At 35.9% G+C, this 18716-nt stretch overlaps 1 protein-coding gene across 1 annotated transcript in view; it reads right to left on the bottom strand.

Moving 5' to 3' along the window:
* The window catches only part of PIBF1 (progesterone immunomodulatory binding factor 1), a 234535-nt gene that overhangs the window by 147566 nt on the left and 68253 nt on the right, over positions 1 to 18716 (bottom strand). Inside the window, exon 10 of the mRNA XM_008055961.1 lies at positions 13913 to 14011. Within this exon, the coding sequence (XP_008054152.1) occupies positions 13913 to 14011 (99 nt within the window). The remainder of the gene's footprint in view (positions 1 to 13912; positions 14012 to 18716) is intronic.

Here is an 18716-nt window from a genome sequence, read left to right as displayed (position 1 = left end):
AGGATTATTATTCTGAAGATTCAAACAGGAATGGCTTTAAAATGGTGGTGCAACTTAAAGACGTAAAGTCAGCTGAGGCAAATTTTGTTTTGGGAGGAGTGAATGTGGGAGGTTATTGAGTAGCTTAAAAAATATTGACTTTAAAGTTCTAAAAAAAACCCACCCAGATAAAACGTCAGTTACAGAGACAGAAATCTGAGTTTATAAGACAAGTAAAGGTATAGTTAGAGTTTTAAAACATTGTTGGTCATTTCCTACAGTGAGAGTTGAAAGCTAAGTAGATGAGATCCCAGGAAGAGAATACACATAAAATTACAGGAAAAAGAAACAAATGCCATAAAAACAAAATTAAAGACGACTGAAGATGCATGATTACTAAAAGTAACGCACAGTTCTGAACAGGATCTTGTGCCAGAAAAAAAAAAAGTTATAAAAAGACATTATTCGAGCAACTGACAAAAATAGATAAAAGTACTGTTATCAATGTTGTCTTGAATTTGGAAAGTATAGTGCAGTCATAAATGAGAATATTCCTATTCTTGAGAAATACACGGTGAAGGCGTAAAGGTGCATATCCAACCTATTCTGAAAAAAAGCGGGAAAATGTTAAAAAGAGGTGAATCTGGACAAAAGATATGGATAAATTCCTTGTACTATTCTTATAGTTTTTGTGTATATATGAAATTACTTTTAAAAGGGAATAAAAAAGATATAGATCAAGATAGAATGCTGAAGTACAGGACTGACTGTATAACGTAAAAAGTGAATTCATCCGAAGAGTGATGATCATCCTGTTATTAAAGATTGAGAAGTTTATTTCAGTTAGTGTGAAGCTGCATTTTTCCATACAATCATTCTATTTACACAACAAAATATGCTGTTAATTGTAGCCCGACTCTGTATAAAGATGTTCTGTGCCACAGAATTTTAGGTTAACCACAATGGTATCCACCATTAATTCTCCCAATAAAGAGCAAGTATTTTCTGATATAGATCCTCCCTAGTCCTTCTTTAAGAAAAAAGACCGACAGAAAGAAAACAATATTAACCTGCTCTCTGCGTGTATTTTGATTTGCTGCATAAAAATATTCAAGCTATGTTCTCTTGAGGTTCATTTTAGAGCCAGTACCTACTTGCTGGGTATCCATGAATGGCTAAGGATTCCCCGGGTCATGATTACTGGTGGAACAAGGAATTTCAGATTAGACCAATATCTAATAAAGACAAAGGAAGACAGACAAGAGGTGGCGTAAAAATAAAATCTGTACACTGTGACCTGAATATGGGAGCTTCTTATCGGTCTTATATACACACTGAAAAATGAACATTTTTCATCTCAGCACTATAGTCTTAATGCTTTCATGTCTACTATAGTACTAATAATTCTGAAGCCTTTACTGGGAAAGGAATATAAACCACTTGTGGAAACTTAGGAAGTAATGAATCCAGTTTAAGATAGAAACTATCCAATCGAATATATGTCAAGAGGAGAAGCAGCTTAAAAGTCAAGGAAAAACCTTTAAACAAATGGGGCTAGACTATTTCAACACAAACGAAGCAAGTCTATAAGAAAATACAAGCTTGCACTGAATAAGAGAAATCAAGTAACAAAGAACATTATGAGAAATGCATTAGTGTCCATTAATGAGTATTTTACAAAACATCAAACCAAAAAACACTCAGACACTTAAAAATTTCATTTAGAAGTACAAATTTATTGAATATTATCTTTCATAAAAAAGTAACAATGCAGGACTGAAAATTAGGATTTTTTTTTTTAAAGATTCGTCAAGTGCAGTAGTAAGATAGGGGAAAGAGAGAAATTTCTGCGTTCAAAAAAATTATGTGAGCTGGGTGTGGTGGCTCACACCTGTAATCCTAGCACTTTGGAAAGTGAAGGCAAGAGGATTGCCTGAGCCCAGAGGTTGGAGAACAGCATGGGCAACTTGGTGAGACCTCATCTCTACAACAAATAAGAAATTAGCTGGGCATGGTGGTGCACGCTTATAGTTCCAGCTACTTGGAAGGTTGAGGCAGAAAGATTGCCTGAGCCCAGTAGGTTGAGGTTGCGGTAGCCGTGAATGGTCACTGCACTCTAGACTGGGCAACTGAGTGAGACTCCGACTCAAAGAAAAAAAAAATTATGTAACTTATTTTGTATAATCATGAAAACTAGAAATAAAAGGGTAAGAATTTTTTTTAACTAAAACAAAGTTTGAACATGATACTATACCTTTTGCTTCAAATATAAATATCCTCCATTCTATTATCTTGAAAATGACACAAACATTTCCTTGACTGTCGAAGACAGCAGCAGATTAAAAGACAGATACACAAGATAAAAATATACACACGCCGGGCTTGGTGGCTCAGCCTGTAATTCTGTGCCTTTGGGAGGCTGAGGTGAGTGGATTGCCTGAGCCCGCAGGTTGGAGACCCACCTGGGCAGGGAGACCTCATCTCTCCAATAAATCAAAAAATCAGCCGGGCCTGTAATTCCGGCTACTCGGAAGGCTGAGGCAGAAGGATGCCCGGAGCCCAGCAGGTCGAGGCCCGGCCACCGCACTCCAGTCTAGGAGACAGAGTGAGACTCCAACTCAAAAAAAAAAAAATATATATATAGATATACATACAGAAATATGAAAAAAGGCATTTTGAAGTGGTTGTATGCTTGAGGATAAAGCACTGAATGAAAATTTAGGATACTGGTTTCTTTATAAAGTTTTAAACTGGCTCAGTATGACATACAAATCACCTACTCTACTTACTTGATCTCCAGTGTCCTCTTATTTTGGTCTATTAGTGAAAAATTAACACAAAAATCCATTATCAGAAAAGTTATGGGGACGGAAAACAGAATTTCAAACCATATTCAACTAAAAATACTGATAATTATATCAAAGAATGGAATGTTTTTCAAAACAAAATGTAACTGAAAAAAATTACTATTAAGATTAATTTTGAAAAAAAAGATTAATTTTGAATTGAAAGCTTACATCTTAGATTCAAACATAGGCTTCTCATGTAGTATCCCACAGAAGTAACAATATATTTAATGCATTCTACTATTCACACTGAATGAATTTTAAAAGTTCCTCTTTTAGGTAGAAAGAATCTTCAGAGTACATATAGGGATTCAAAGCAACAGAACATGAAGTAAGAACTGTTCATGTTCATGAAAGCTAGGTATTTGTTACTTACTACTAAATTGTTTAGCTTGAATTAGGACACACATGGGTCCTTTTATATGCCCAAGGAAAGACCTTTCCTTTGTAGAAAGTGAAAGTCTGGGCAAAAAAGGCTTTTCATTCATGTTTGAAAATGGCACATTGCTTCCTTACATTTCTCTTTATAATAACACAGGTTGTTTAATCATAAAATGAGCATGTGATAAAAACTTCTAACATAAATGAAAAAGATGAGACTAATCATACCTAGAAAATTGTATACCGCATGCCAGAGGCTTGAATCAGGGAAATCACATTGTATATAAAGATTAAAACATATTTGTTATTCCGATCTTGATACAAAGAAAGCCAGAATCACATATTTGAATATTAAAAACTCAACCTCTGAAAAACAAAAGAGTATTTTTCCTTGGATTTCACTGTATACAAAAATATATACATAATAGTCCCAAAGTATGAAGTCAAACATACAGGCAATCTACACTCACAAAAAATTCAGTAAAATTTTACACACATACATATGGTGTCTCCTTCCTCCCTCCCCCTTCCCTTCTCTTCCTTCGCCACCACTGCTCTTCCATTCCTTTCCTCTCCTCTTTTCTTCCCCTTCCCCTCCAAGAGACAGTGCCTTACTCTGTCTCCTGGGCTGAAGTACAGTAGTGCAATCTTGGTTCACTGCAGCCTTGACCTCTTGGGCTCAAGCAAATCTCTCACTTCAGTCTCCCGAGCAGCTGGGACTGCAGGCACACTCCACCATGCTCACCTATATTTATCTTTTGGAGAGATAGGTTTCATTTGCCAGGCTGGTCTCAAACTCCTGGTCTCAAGGGATCCTGCTGCCTCAGCCTCCTAAAGTGTTAGGATTACAGGCGTGAGCCACCATGCCCAGTGTCCTTTTCGAATAATAGTACTAAACACTCTTTTTTTTAAACACAGGAAAAGTGAACTGCAAAAATCTTTTAAATAAATAGCCTCAAAATTGGCTTGGGTTCATCATTCCTATTGCATGGTAATTTAACCACTGTATCAACTTTTTAAAGCTACTGTCAGGATCAAAAGAAACTAGAAATTCATCAAGCTATTCACTTGATGATCCAATCCTTTTTTTGGATGCAATCCTTACAAGCACATTTCTACAATACTTGGCCAGTTTATGCCTGACCATTTCTACAGATAGAGAAAGTACTACGTGCTAAGATATTATGGGGAAGGCCTACTATACTTTGGCTTGTAATGGTTACCCAGTGGTCCCAATTCTACTACTTTAGGTCTTGCCAAGTAAGAAAACCAACTCTTTCATATGTGACCCCTCCAAAATATTTGTATACAGTTATAGCCCAGCACAGCAGGATACTTTTTTTGGTTACATTTTTCCAGATGTTTTATTTCACCCTTTTTTCATTCTTAAGTATTTTCTTCTGCAAACAGTATCTTTGTATTTAAATTAGAGTATTTAGAACACTCATATTCAATGTAATGTCTGATATATTTTGACTAAAATTTATTCTATTTGTTTTCAAATTGTATCTCTTGCATTATATTCACTTTATTATACTTTCTTTTTTAGTTTTTATTAATTATTTTATGCTAATAATTTTGAAAATACAAGCAAATTAAAAATAGCAAAAATAGAACATACTAAAATTGAATCAAAAGGAAAACTGAAACATACTTATAGCCATTACAGTAAGTGAATCAGTTGTTTAAAACCACAAAAATAAACATCAGTCCCAGAAAGCTTACAAATTCAACCTAAACTACTTTAGAGAACAGAAAATGAAAGCATACAGTTTGTTTTATGAAATCTTGATGCTCAAACCAGAAAATATATGAGAAAGAAAAATACAAATCATTTTTTACATAATTAGCACAAATGCAAAATCATAATAAAATATTAGCAAGAAGTATATCAAATTATATTAATCTTGCTATTCAAATGAAATATTAGATTATTAATTTAATCATATAACTATTTAAATTAAACCAAATTTAAATCTATTTTATGACTTTAACATTGACATATTGAATGTTATTTACCTCATTCACAAATTGATGGAGAGAAAGCTGTGATAATTTCAATAGATTCATAGAATGCATTTAATAAAATCTAACACCCAGTTATTTTAGTTTATTTGTGCTACTATACAAAATATCATAGGCTGTGCAATTTTTAAAGAACAAAAATGTATTTCTCACAGTTCTGAAGCTGGAAGGTTCAAGATTAAGGTGCCAGGAAGTTCTATGTCTGGTGAGAGCTCAGTCTCTGTTTTTCAGATGGCACCTCCAAGTCTGTGTCCTTACATGGTAGAAAGGAAGAAAGGGTCTAAACTAGTTCTTTCCAGCTTTTATTTTATTTATTTATATTTTTATTTTAGATTCTGGGGGTACAAGTACATATCTGTTACATGGACATATTATGGAGATTGGGTCTCAGGTGGTTCTTCCCCAGATAATGAACACTGTACCCAATAGGTAATTTTTGAACCTTAAACCCCTCTGTCCCCTTACCAGTGTCCCCAGTGTCTATTACTTCCATCTTTGTGGTCATTTAGCTCCTGCATATAAGTGATAACATGTGGTGTACGGTTTTTTGTTTCTTAGTTCACTTAGGATGCTGCTCTCCAGATCTATCCATGTTGTTGCAAAGTACAGGATTTCATTCTTTTTTATGGTCATGGTGTATATATACCACATTTTCCTAATCCAGTCACTTGCTGGTGGACACTTAGGTTGGTTCCATGATTTTGCTATTGTGAATAGTGTTGCAATGAGCATATGAGTACAGGTATGTTTTTTATATACTGATTTATTTTCCTTTTGGTAGATCCCTAGTAATAGGTTTGTTAGGTCAAATGGCAATTCAATTTTTAGTTCTTTGAGAAATTTCCATAAAGGTTTAACTAGTTTACAATCCCACCAACATGGAACGGTCCTTGCCTTTTCTTCGCAACTGCGCCAACATCTGTTGTACTTTGACTTTTTAACAGTAGCCATTCTGAGTAGTGTAAGGTGATATCCCACTGTGGTTTTAATTTTCATTTCTCTGATGATTAGTGATGCTAAGTATTTTTCAAATTGTTGGCTGCTTATATGTCTTCTTTTGAGAAGTGTCTATTTTAAGAAGTGCCTATTTATATTTTTTGCCACTTTTTGATGGGGTTGATTTTTTCTTTTTCACATAAAAACACTTGTTTTTTTAAATTGAGATATAATTCACATATTATAAAATTCACCTAAGGTGTACAGTGAAGTAGCTTTTAGTATGTATATTCATGGAATTGTGCAGTCTTCAATCAAGAAGATTTTCATCACAAAAACCTGTCACCATGTTCCTCTTTCCCCTTCTTGCTCTCCCCTCCTCCAGCTCCTGGCAACCACTCATTACTTCCTCTCACCATGGATTTGCCTATTCTGGATATTTCATAAGTGGATGACACCATATATGGTCCTTTGTGCATGGCTTATTTTGCCTAGTATAAAATGTTTTCAAGGCTCATCCAGGTTGGAGCATTTGTCAAGCATTCATTCTTTTATATGATTTTTTTTTCATGTTGAGTGGAGTTCCTTGTAGATTCTGGATATTAGCCCTTTGTCTGAGGCATAATTCGCAAATATTTACTCCCAGAATAAAATACTTTAGAATCTTTCCACAGTTTTTGTCATTTTCCTCTGAAGACCTTCTAGTTTTAATGATCTCAGCATAATTCTATAGGTAAGGTAATTATTGACAACATTCTACATATAACTTCTATTACTGTAGGATAATATCTCTACATTGAAATCTTCCAAGTCATTTTCACATTTCATTACTAAGCCTATAAAACCACCATAGGTTCACTGGAGCCACATGCATGATCTTACATTTATTCCTATTAAAATTCATTCAGCTCATTAATTCAGCCTGAAAAGATCTTAGATCCCTATTTCATTATTTATTTATTCTTCTTCTCTGTTGTATATCAAATTTGCTAAATACATGGTTTTTATTTTTACTGAATCACTGACAAAAATGTGGAAACACAGTACTACAGGATTTTATAGGTGGTTATCATATACCTACTTCTTGATTATTAACGATTCTCCAAAAACATTTGAATAAAGTCCTTCAACAGTTACTAATTCCTTTACCTAACCTTGAATTGTGCCCATATTTTCTCCACCTTGTTGAGTAGGAGAATATGGAAAGTTTTATCAAATCCTTTGTACCCTATCTAGCTTAATTTCTAGGCCTTACAACTGTAATATATCTATTACAGATGGAAATGCAGTCTGCTTTGGTGTATTCTCAGAGAACCCATCCTAACCCTTGGGGATCCTTGTTTCTTCCAACAGCAATCTTAAAAACCACTATGAGCACAGCTTCTTACTGAACATAATCGATGCCATGTAATTAAAATATGTTATATCTAAGCCTCAAAACAATCTTGAAAGGTTGGAATCATCATGCCTATCTAAAACTGAAAAAAATTGTCAAAGTTATTTGCTTAGCTTTACACAAGACTGTATCAAATCATTATATCAATATGTATTATAAATGATCATAATATGACTTATAACAGATTCACTAATGTTTCTAAACAGTTGCAAGAATCTACCACCTTCTTCCTCTTTACGAAAACAAAATGGTATTTGCTCACTCCCAGTAGGAGCATTAAAGAATACAATTTCCATTTTTTTCTCAGTAATTAAGACTTGTAATCCATACAAGTAATCTCAATAATCAACTGTTTAAATTTAATTAAAAACACTTAGAAAAAAAAGGAACACATTCACAAATCTCAATATGTACAAGGTAGAAGAGTATGTTATAAAAGATCTATATCTGGGTTCAATGCAATCCCTATCAAATTGCCAACATCATTTTTCACAAACCTAGAAAAGACAATACAAAAAATTCATATGGAAGCAAAAAAGAGCACAAGTAGCTAAAGCGATCCTTTGCAAAAGGAACGAAGCTGGAAGCACCACACTTCCACACTTTAAGCTTTATTATAAAGGCTACAGTAACCAAGACAGTATGGTATTGATACAGGAACAGACACAAACCGATGAGAATCCAGAATTAAAAACACGTCCCTCCACCAACTCATCTTTGACAAAGCCATCAATAACAAACTTCAGGGAAAGGAAAGCATATTTAGCAAATGGTGCTAGGAAAATAGGCTAACCACATGCAGGAGAACGAAACTGGACCTCTAACTATCACCATATTAAAAAATAAACTCAAAATGGATTAAGAACTTTGATATAAAACCTCAAACTAAAGAAAACTCAGGAAACATCCTACTGAACTACAGAGTAGCCAATGAATTCATGGCCAAGTCCTCAAAAGCAAATGTAACAAAAGCTAAGATAGACATGTGGGATCTTATCAAACTAACACACTTTTGCATGGCAAAAGAAACCATCAGGAGAGTAAAGAGACAATCACAGAATGAGAAAAAATATTTGCAAGCTATGGATCTGACAAAGGCCTAACCACCAGAATCTACAAGGAACTCGAATTGAAAGGAAGGAAAAAAAAACCTCATTAAAAAGTAGGCAAAAGACATGAGCAGACACTTCTCAAAGGAAGACATATAAGCAGCCAACAGATACATGAAAAAGTGCTTAGCCTCACTAAGCATCAGAGAAATGCAAATCAAAACTACAATTAGATATTACCTAACCCTAGTAAGGATAGTTATCATTAATAAGTCAAAAAACAACAGGTGCTAGTGTGGGTACGGAAAAAAGGGAATGCTTCTACACTGATGGTGGAAGTGGAAGCTAGTTCAACCTTTGTGGAAAGCAGTGTGGCAATTTCACAAAGGACTAAAAATTGAGCTTCCAGATGATCCAGCAATCCCTCTGCTGGGAATATACCCAAAGGAACATAAATTGTTCCACCAAAAAGATGTATGTTTATTGCAGCTCTATTCACAACAGCAAAAACATGGAACCAACCCAGAGCTCATTGAAAGTGGTCTGGATAAAGCAAATGTGGTGCATATACATGATAGAACATTATGTAGCCATAAAGAACAAAATCATGGCCTTCACAGCAACATGGATGCAGCTAGAGACCACGATGTGAAGTGAACTATCACAGAAACAAATAACTGAATACTACATGTTCTCACTCATAAGCAGGCCTTGATCACTAGTAACTCTAGCACTAGACTGGAATCGGCAAATGCTGGGTACTGCAAAGCGGGGGAGGGAGGGAGGGAGGGGGAGCACATGGCAACACACTGGGTACCTGGTCTATTATCAGGGGGAGAGAGCACTAGCTAGAAGCCCAAACTTTACCAGCATGCAACCTACTTATTATGTAGTAAACCCTTATTTGTGCCCCACAACTCTAAAATCAAATAAAAATAAAAATAAAATCTGTATCTGTCTCCAGCCACCTAATACCCAATTTCCGGAAGCAATGTGTTCATAAATACATATCAGCAATTATATAAACACATAAAATATACATGAATGTGATTTTTTTCCTAATTTATATACAAATGGCAGCAACATATGTATACATATATATAGTACACACATATAGTATATAGTATATATGCATAGTTCATCCCTTGCTTTTTTTCACCCAACAATATATGTTGAAGAGTTTTCCTTGTCAGGATATAAAGAGCCTCTTGCTTCCTCTCGTACAACTGCACTGCTATACTCTATAACTGCATTCATGGACTACAACTCTTTTAACTACTGCCTAAATGTCAACTACACTACAGTGAGTAAGTTGGGATATATGCCATTTGCACTTAGCAAGTGTATAATGAACTGGAAGTAAAATTTCTTGGTCAACAGCAATGTATATTTGTGTTTTTTTTAAATTTAAATTTATTTTTAGTGCATTTGTATTTTTGACAGGTTTTACTAAATTTCTCTCCACATAGGTTATACCAATTTAAAATCCCACTAACAGTGTATGAGATTGTCTATTTTTCCATACTCATGCAAATATAGGGTATTAGCAACCTTTTGGGTTTTTGTTAGAAAATTGGTATAGTTTGAGTTTGAATTTAATTTTCACTAATTATTAATTTGTAGGAGGGAAAATTAGTCACATGACTGTGACAGGCATTATAAGCACTTTTTTCTTGGGATTTCACTTCTGTTTTGATTTTCCTCATGGTAGTAATGTCACACCAACATTTTTCATTTGTAGGCAGTCAAGTTTATCAATTATTACTTTAAAAACTATTTTTTTTTGAGACAGAATCTCGCTCTGTCACTCAGGCTGGCCTGTATGCAGTGGCATGCTCACGGCTACCATAGCACTGACCCACTGGTCTCAGGTGATCCTTCTGCTTCAGTTTCCCAAGCAGCTGCAACTACAGGCATACACCACCACACCCAGCTGACTTTTTAATTTATTGTCACCATGTTGCCCAGGCTGCTTTTGAACTTCTGGGTTCAGGTTTTTCCCTCACCTTGGCCTCCCAAAGTGTTGGGATTACAGGTGTGAGTCACCATGCCTGGCTTTACTTTAACAACTTCTGAGTACCAAAAGCCTCTTGCAAACCAAGATTATGAATTCCCCTATGGTTCCTTAATACGTTAATGATTTTACATTTACTTATTTAAAGACAGGGCCTTGCTATGTTGCCCAGGCTGGTTTCTAATTCCTGGCCTCAAAGCAATCTTCCTGCCTCAGTCTCCTAAAATGCTGGGATTACAGACATGAGCTACTGTACCTGGCCCCGGTTTTACATTTAAATCTCTGATCTATTTGGAATTTATCCTGGTACAAGCATGAGGTATGATCCCAACTTCCTTTCTCCCCTAGTTGGCCCCCCAGTGACCTGACACAATTTATTGTTCTTACTTGGAAATTCACTTATTTTTTTTCCCATATGAACCATATAACTTATTTGTCTAGCTTTAAAAAATATCTTGCTGGTATTTTTATTTGAATCACATTAAATATATAGTTTAATGTGAGGAAAATGACATTTTCATGAGTTAGAAAACAAAATAAAATTGGTTATCTACATTACTCTAAAACTAAACTTCAGAATAAAAAAGGCATATATAAAAAAATATAATCATAAAAAATACATATAGAAAAGTAAAGATACAAGAATGCCTAGGCACTAGAATAGCCATGGTAATTCTGAAAAGGAGTTTTAGAGTCAGTCAGTCAAGTTTCACTAAAAGTCATTTAAACTTTTGACAAGAATTATACTGAATTTATAGATTAATTAAGGAAGAACTACATTGAGGGGACATGTTGAATCCTAAATTTTTGATGTCAACGTCAACTTTACAGCCCTGATCAGGAGGATTTTCCCCTTCATTTATTGATTTTGTAGCTGTTTTCTAGCTATAATACCAATACCTTTAGCTGTTGTAAGCATTTTGTTAAAGCCCAAGCTTATTTTAAGTCTTAGATTCCCAGACATATTCTCATTCATTCATAAGTCTTGGTTTCCATAATGTCCTTTAAAGTCCTGAGCATTAACACTATTTGCTGTTCAAAGATTATTCTAGTGTGCCTAGAAATACTTTCTTTTTTTCTTTGATTTTAAAACTATCATAAATATTTAAGGCTGCCTGAAAACTAGATTCTGAATATGAAGCAGGGCTTCATTGTCACTTCAAAAAATTACAAATAAATAAACTTCCTCTCATTTGGCAGTTTGAAAATGGAGTGTTTCTGTTTATTCAATATTCTAGTGGAAAATTCATTGGAAAGATGTCATCAACTTTTGAAGAATAAAAATTCAGTTAGTAAAGTTTAATAACAACTATGCTGAACAAATTACTCTGTTTTCTGTTTTGTTTTTGAGTCACGGTCTCACTCTGTCACCCAGTCTGGAGTGCAGTGGTGGGACAATCATGATTCACCACAGCCTTGACCTCCTGGGCTCACACAATCCTTCTACTTTAGCCTCCCAAGTAGCTGGGACTACAGATGTACGCCACCACACTCAGCTAAATTTTTGATTTTTTATAGAGATGAGGTCCCTGTGCTGCCTAGGTTGGTCAAACAAATTATTCTGTAACAACAGTAGTATCATAGCAAACATTTATGTAGTACTTGTTATGTGTAAGGCACTATTCTAAGTGCTTTACAAACATTAAATAATTGAACCCTCAATGATTCAGAAGATATTTTTAGATAATAAAATATCCCATGGACTTTGGGATAAATACCAGCTGCTAATGTATGGACAAGTAGGAAAACAAGGATTTAGATGTTAGTGTGTAAGATACTACAGAGCTTAGTATAGATATAAATTCGCCAGTTTTGTGATCAGATTTACTGTTCTCTCCAACTTCACAAAAGCATACAAAACAAGCAAGTTACGAAATTTTGTCTGAATTTAAGTTCTGGTTTACTAGCTAAAATCTTGTTTTCTTTTCAACCTTGTTATTTTTGTCCATAAATCTATTCTATAGTCATCCTTAACTATATACATCTCTAAAAATACACATTCAAAATCAACATCAACAAAGAGTTAAATGAACAAAATATAGATTTTTAAGTAGAAGGGTTTATAAAATAAAGGATAAAAGAAAACAAAAGCTTTAACAGAATATCACTAAAAATAGCTAATTTTATAAACTGATTTTAATACATGATCTTTAGAATAAGACATACTTCCACATTTTAGGAATGACCTCTTCAATACTGTATTTATTAAAAACCCCTCCATAGGCCAAGTTGTGAAGTTGATGTAAATTCAGGGTCATATAATGGCTTTTGACAATAGGTTAATTACATGAAAACTTGCCTCAAATTTTACTTTCATGTGCTGCTTAAGTCACAAAGTAGTCTGTAGAATCTCATTTAGCAATTAAGAGACCCATGGGCTTAACTTTAAAAGTTTATTAGTAGGTGAGAGGTACATGGAAACTTTTGGTACCATTTCAGCAACCTTCCTGTCAAACACTATTCTAAGATAAAAATTTTTTTAAAAAAGGGCAGCCACTGTTTACTTTGCATACAGTCAAACCACTGAAAATTCAGGGTGTTTCATGAGGTAATGATACTTTCCTTTTAACAAGACTATTAAAAGTAAATATCCTTTTCTATTAATACGTTAAAGAAAGCATCATTCTCTCTGATGCTTTCCCTCCAACACACATACATCAGAACGTACAGATTTTGAAAAAATTAAGGAGTATACAATGGCACAACTACCTCAGAGCTGTTTGGCAGGCTGGTTCTTTTAAAGTAAAACTCTTTCTACCCTACGATTAGCAATTCCACTCTTAGGTATTTAACCATGAGAAATTAAAAATACACTTACCCAAAAAGTTATACAGCAGCTTTACTCATGATAACAAACCAGAAACAATCAAAATGTTCACTGACAGGTGAATATAATAAACAAACTGTGGGATATTCATAGTCAGTGATAATAAGAAATGAACTACTGATACGACAGCATAGTGGAATAAAAGGGGCTAGACTCAAAAGACAACATACAAAAAAGAGTATTTTAGTCCAAGAAGAGCAAAAGTAAACAAGGTTAGAGAAATCAGAACACTTCTCTCGGGTAGGTTGAGATGATCGAAAGGGGCTTAAGGAAACTCTCCAGAGTGACTGAATTGTTCTACACCATATCTCATTATTGCATGTTGTAAACGTAAAGCATATAAATTAAATGTCAATTGAACTAAAAATCATACTTTCATTAAAAATGTATTTTCTAGAAGAAAAAGTAATAGGAACAAAAATGGAAAAGTTTTAACATTTATCTTTTCAAGATGGTTACCTGTCTAAGAGCTGATTATGTTTTTCTAAAGCATCCTTTTCAGCCATCACTGCTCGGTCCCTTTCAGTCACAGCATTATCTCTTGCTTCTCGGAGATTCCTAAAATTTAAACATATATGTCAGTTATTTCAAATGCATAAGTATCCATCTTTTAAAGACTCATAAATGTGCTTTCTTGAGTTGGACTATCTGATAGTCTTAAATACCCATCAGAAAGGTTTTATGTCCCAAAGTGTCCATTACATAAATCTGTCTACCTTGGTGAGAGTTTCTAGCAGCACGCAGCAGTGCAAGTATAAATACGGTCTATCTCTAAATTATCATGCTACCTTTCTCCACATGGATCAAGGATAGGTTAAACAGTTTATATATATAGTAACTCATTTAACCCTTATCATAATCTAATTACTCACCTATTATCCACAAGAAAACTGAGGTTAATGAATGTTCTGTAAAATATTTTAAATGAGGCCAGGTGTGGTAGCTCACGTGTCCGGCACTTTGGGAGGCCAAGGTGGGAGGACTGCTTGAACCCAGGAGCTGGAGACCAGACTAGGCAACACAACAAAACCTTCTCTCTACAAAAAATAAATTAGCTGGGTGGAGTAGTGTGTGCTTGTAGTTCCAGCTACTTGGGAGGCTGAGGTGGGAGGATTCCTTGAGGCCTGGAGTTCAAGACCACCCTGGGCAACATAGTGAGATCACACCTCTACAAAAAAAATTTTTTTTTAATTAGCTGGGCATGGTGGCACACATCTGTAGTTCCAGATACTTGAGAGGCTGAGGCAGAAGGATCACTTGAGCCCAGGAGTTCAAGGCTGTAGGGAGCTATGACTGCACCACTGTATGCCAGCCCAGGTGACAGAGACCTCGACTAAAAAAAAATGTTTTTTAAATGAAAGGTATATTATAAAGATCACAAGAATAAAAGTGGAAAATGAACTCTGGGATATGGGCAAAAGTACGGCTGAGATGATGGACTTGGAATCATAGTTGTATAGGAAGGAAAGAGAAGGGAACACAGGAAGGTTGACAGAGTAGGAGAAAGTAGAAAGTACAAAGGACTGAAAGTCCTGATAAGATGACAAATGAGGTGGAAGCAGCTGCATAAGCAAGATGAAAAACTAGAGATTGCTGTTGGAGAATGGCGATTTGGAGGTAGAATGGTACTTTCAGCAGCACAATTAAGGTTGATAGACAGGGTGTGACGAATAGAGTGGCCAAATGAAGCAGAACTGTGGGGAAGGCCAATATTCACGCAGGGTTCAAGAAAGTATGAGGCCAGGGTAGTAGAAAAGTTATCTGCTGATAGGAGTAACAACAGTAGGAAGTGAAATCAACAAAAGGAACACATTCATTGACAGCTGAGGGGAACATTCAAAAGCTGGGAAGATTTAGTGTGGAATGGTAGTGTGTGTCTGGAGTACTAGCTACCAGGAGGCTGAGGAAAAAGGATTGCTTGAGCCCACAAGTTTGACGTGACAGTGAGCTATGACTGTACCACTGCACTCTAGCCTGGGAGACAAAAAAAAAAAAGTTAGACAGTAACAACAGGTGACTATATAACCAGGCATGAGCCTCCACAGTTCAAGACGTTTGTTATTTATTTATCTGAATCACTGTCTCACTTTTTCACCCAGGCTGGAGTGCAGTGCACAGTTACCACTTACTGCAGCCTGAACCTCCTAGACTCAGGCAATCTTTCTACCTCAGCCTCCCAAGTAGCTGGGACAACAGGCATGTGTCACTAGGCCCAGCTAAATTTTTTTTCTTCTTTTTGTTAAGTCAGAGTCCCACTCTGCTGCTCAGGTTAGAGTGCAATGGCATAATCATGGCTCACCACAGTCTCAACTTCTTGGGTTCAGGTGACCCTTTTGCCTCAGCCTCCCAAATAGATGGACCTATAGGTGCAAGACACAATGCCTGGCTAATTTTTATTTGTAGATATGGGGTCTCAAACTCCTGGGCTCAAGCAATCCTCTTACCTCCTCCTCCCAAAGTGTTAGGATTACAGGCATGAGTCACTGCAACCATCTCACTACACTGCCCAGGCTGGCCTCAAACTCCTGGGCCCAAGCAATCCTCCTGCCCCAGCCTCTCAAAGTATTGGGATTATAGGTGTGAGCCACCGTACCCAGTGCCAAAATGTTCATAGTTTAATCAAGATGAAACTTGGAATCAAGAAAAATACCAACAGGAAGCTTCCTTCAGTTATTTTTTGTAAAGTCTCTTTCTCTAACAGTTATAAAGTGTAACATGAATAAGTGATTGTGCTCTTTTAATCCCCACAAATCCCTTATATTATGTTTTCTTTTTATTTTACTTCAGGATTAGGTATACAAGTGGACATTGTACAGGTAGTCTGGGCTTCCATTTGATCCCCACTTTGCCTGGTTGATGTTGTGTCCCCCCCCCCCCACCCCAGCAGTCTCTTTCTCACAGTATTATACCAAATGTTCAGGCTCCGCTTATGAGTGAGAACACGTTCCCTGTTTCTGTGATAGATCACTGAGTATTACTGACTCTAAATCCATCCAAGTTGTGGTGAAGTCCATATATTTGTCCTTCTTTATGGCTGCATAATATTCCATTGTGAATATGTACATTTTTAAAATCCAGTCCAGTTTTGATGGACAGCACAGTTGGTTCCATGTTTTTGCTATTATGAATAGTGTTGCAATAAACATGCGTGTTCAGATATCTTTTTTTTAGAACGCTTTGAGTTCCTCCAGACATATTCCCAGTAGGGGGATTGCTGGGTCATATGAAGGTCAATTTCTAGTTCTTTTAGAAATTACCACGCTGTTGTCCATAGAGGCTGCACTAGTTTGCATTTCCACCAGCAGTGTAGAAGCGTTCCTTTTTCTCCATATCCCTGCCAGCATCTGTTGTTGTTTTATTAATGATGGCCATTATTACTGGGGCTGGGTGATATCTTAATGTGGTTTTGATTTGCATTTCTCTGATGATTAGTGAGACTGAGCACTTTTTCATGTGTCTGTTGGCTACCTATATATCTTGTTTTGAGAAATGTCTATTCAAATCTTTTGCCCACTTTTTAACGGGGCTGTTTGTTTTTTCCCTTTCAGCTTATGTTGTATTTTCTAACCTATTTTATAGTTGAGTAAACTGAAGTTTAGAGAGTTTATGTAGAGGGCCTTAATTTGAATCAAGCTTGCCTTACTCAAAGTCAGTGCTTTTCACATCATACCACCCTATCTTCCATGAAGAACTGGATTGGACATTATAATCTGGTTTTTTTAAATTATTCATAGAGAATGTCAGTGGGGAGTCATGAAAGCCCACACAGTCTGAATAAGTCTAGTGAATATTGAATAGAAATGCTTAGCAGCCACACTTGCTGTGCCAGGACTCAGTATAGTCTTCTGCATGGTGATACTAATAAATTTCAAGTTTGACACGTCAGCCATTAGAAATTTATCGGTAAAATAGCCAAAAATAATTAAAAAAAAAAATTGTAGTCCAGGTAACTCTTTTTTAGTTGGAATCTCACTCTGTCACCCAGACTGGAGTGCAGTGGCCGCTTCCGGCCACCGCAGCCTCGACTTGCTGGGCTCCGGCGATCCTTCTGCCTCAGCCTTCCAAGTAGCTGGAACTACAGGCGCGCGCTACCACGCCCGGCTAATTTTTTGATTTATTGTAGAGATGAGGTCTCGCCAAGTTGCCCAGGCAGGTCTCGCACACGCAGGCTCAGGCAATCCACTCACCTCAGCCTCCCAAAGTGCGGATTACAGGCTGAGCCACTGAGTCCGGCTGGTAATTCTTATTAGAAAGAAAATAAACTACTTTTGTACACTATTATCTAAGTGGAAGTGCATTCTAAAGTAGCTTTCCCAAGATGACATATTGCCATTTTCTGTTGGTATCTTGATTACAATGACCTTAAAAAATACTCTACTATTGTTAAACCATCTGAAACATGAAAAATCAGTCTTACAGAAAACAAAATAACAACTCAAAGTATATTTAAACATTTATATATTTTTCATTCTAGATGATCAAAATATTTTAGTCAGTAAATTACCACCAACTGGTTTCAATTTTCATTTCTCAAATATAGCCTCATTATTCTATATATTATTCCAAGTAGGTCACATTTATAGTACTAATTAATCATGCATGCTTGATTGGTAGATGAAAAAGCCTCAGTCCCTAAATATATTTCTCTTCTTGCAACAATAGGCATTAGAAATAAAAACAAAACACAGGGAATGAAATAAAACTAAGAACAAGCTAACATCAATAATCGTGAGAGGAGGTGTGACTGGAAGTTTCTAGTGCATTAACCATGCTGCAGTCTATTTTATCCAGCTAACTACAAGTGCTATGTTAGGTATAAATGAAGTTCTATGGCCACAAAGAGGAGGAGTTGATTATTTTTAATTGGAGTAAGAGATGTAAGTGAATAAAGGGAAACATTTCAAAAAAGTGACTTTATGTTGGACCTTGAAGGACAAGTAAGGCAACTCAGAAAGAGAAAACTGAAATGAACTGGGGGAAGTGATAGAAGTGGTTAAGAGTTCTGTGCAAACCCATTCTCCTTCTCAGGTACCACACCTTTTATATTCAGTCTAGAACTTGCATACTGTAACAAAAAGTAGAGATACTTCCTTTAACATTGTCAATTCATATGTTTCAAATTAAGTGTGTGAGACTTCAATCCCACTAACAATAATATAACAGGAAACATAAGAGTGTTTACCACATGCTAGGAAATGTTCTAGGCACTTTACTACCATAAGTCATTTAACTGTCACAACGGTCCCACAAAATGTAGGTTGTA

Source organism: Carlito syrichta, unplaced genomic scaffold (genome assembly GCF_000164805.1).
Source record: "Carlito syrichta isolate Samal-C Ts95f unplaced genomic scaffold, Tarsius_syrichta-2.0.1 Scaffold302053, whole genome shotgun sequence".
NCBI lineage: Eukaryota > Metazoa > Chordata > Mammalia > Primates > Tarsiidae > Carlito > Carlito syrichta.
The sequence above is the reverse complement of the archived record's forward strand: the minus strand, read 5'-3'. Positions and strand labels throughout refer to the sequence as shown.